Below are 434 nucleotides of genomic sequence, written 5' to 3' on the forward strand. Positions count from 1 at the left end.
GGAGGATCAATGGATGAAGAAATCGAGATTCCTCCGTTCTTCCTTTGTCCCATCTCTCTAGAGATTATGAAAGATCCAGTGATAGTCTCTACCGGAATAACCTACGATAGAGACAGCATCGAGAAATGGCTCTTTTCTGGCAAGAAGAACTCGTGTCCGGTCACCAAACAAGATATAACCGACGCCGATCTCACCCCGAACCACACTCTTCGTCGTCTCATCCAATCTTGGTGCACCCTAAACGCCTCCTACGGCGTCGAGAGGATCCCTACCCCGAGACCTCCGATCTGTAAAGCTGAGATCGAAAAGCTCATTAAAGATTCAGCCTCTTCGCATCAAAACCAGGCCAAGTGTCTCAAACGACTTCGTCAAATTATGTCGGAGAACGCGACCAACAAGCGGTGTTTGGAGGCCGCCGGAGTACCAGAGTTCTT

The 434-nt window shown here is 49.3% G+C and overlaps 1 protein-coding gene across 1 annotated transcript; it reads left to right on the forward strand.

Annotated features, from left to right (window-relative positions):
- Window positions 1-6: 6 nt before the first annotated feature.
- Window positions 7-428, forward strand: LOC104775076 (E3 ubiquitin-protein ligase PUB23-like; the record flags this gene model as incomplete). The annotated part of the gene is made up of 1 exon (XM_010499368.1): window positions 7-428. A coding segment is annotated over exon 1 (419 nt), but the record flags the coding sequence as incomplete, so codon positions are not given.
- Window positions 429-434: the final 6 nt, after the last annotated feature.

The sequence above is a fragment of the Camelina sativa genome, unplaced genomic scaffold (genome assembly GCF_000633955.1).
Source record: "Camelina sativa cultivar DH55 unplaced genomic scaffold, Cs unpScaffold08419, whole genome shotgun sequence".
Taxonomy (NCBI): Eukaryota; Viridiplantae; Streptophyta; class Magnoliopsida; order Brassicales; family Brassicaceae; genus Camelina; species Camelina sativa.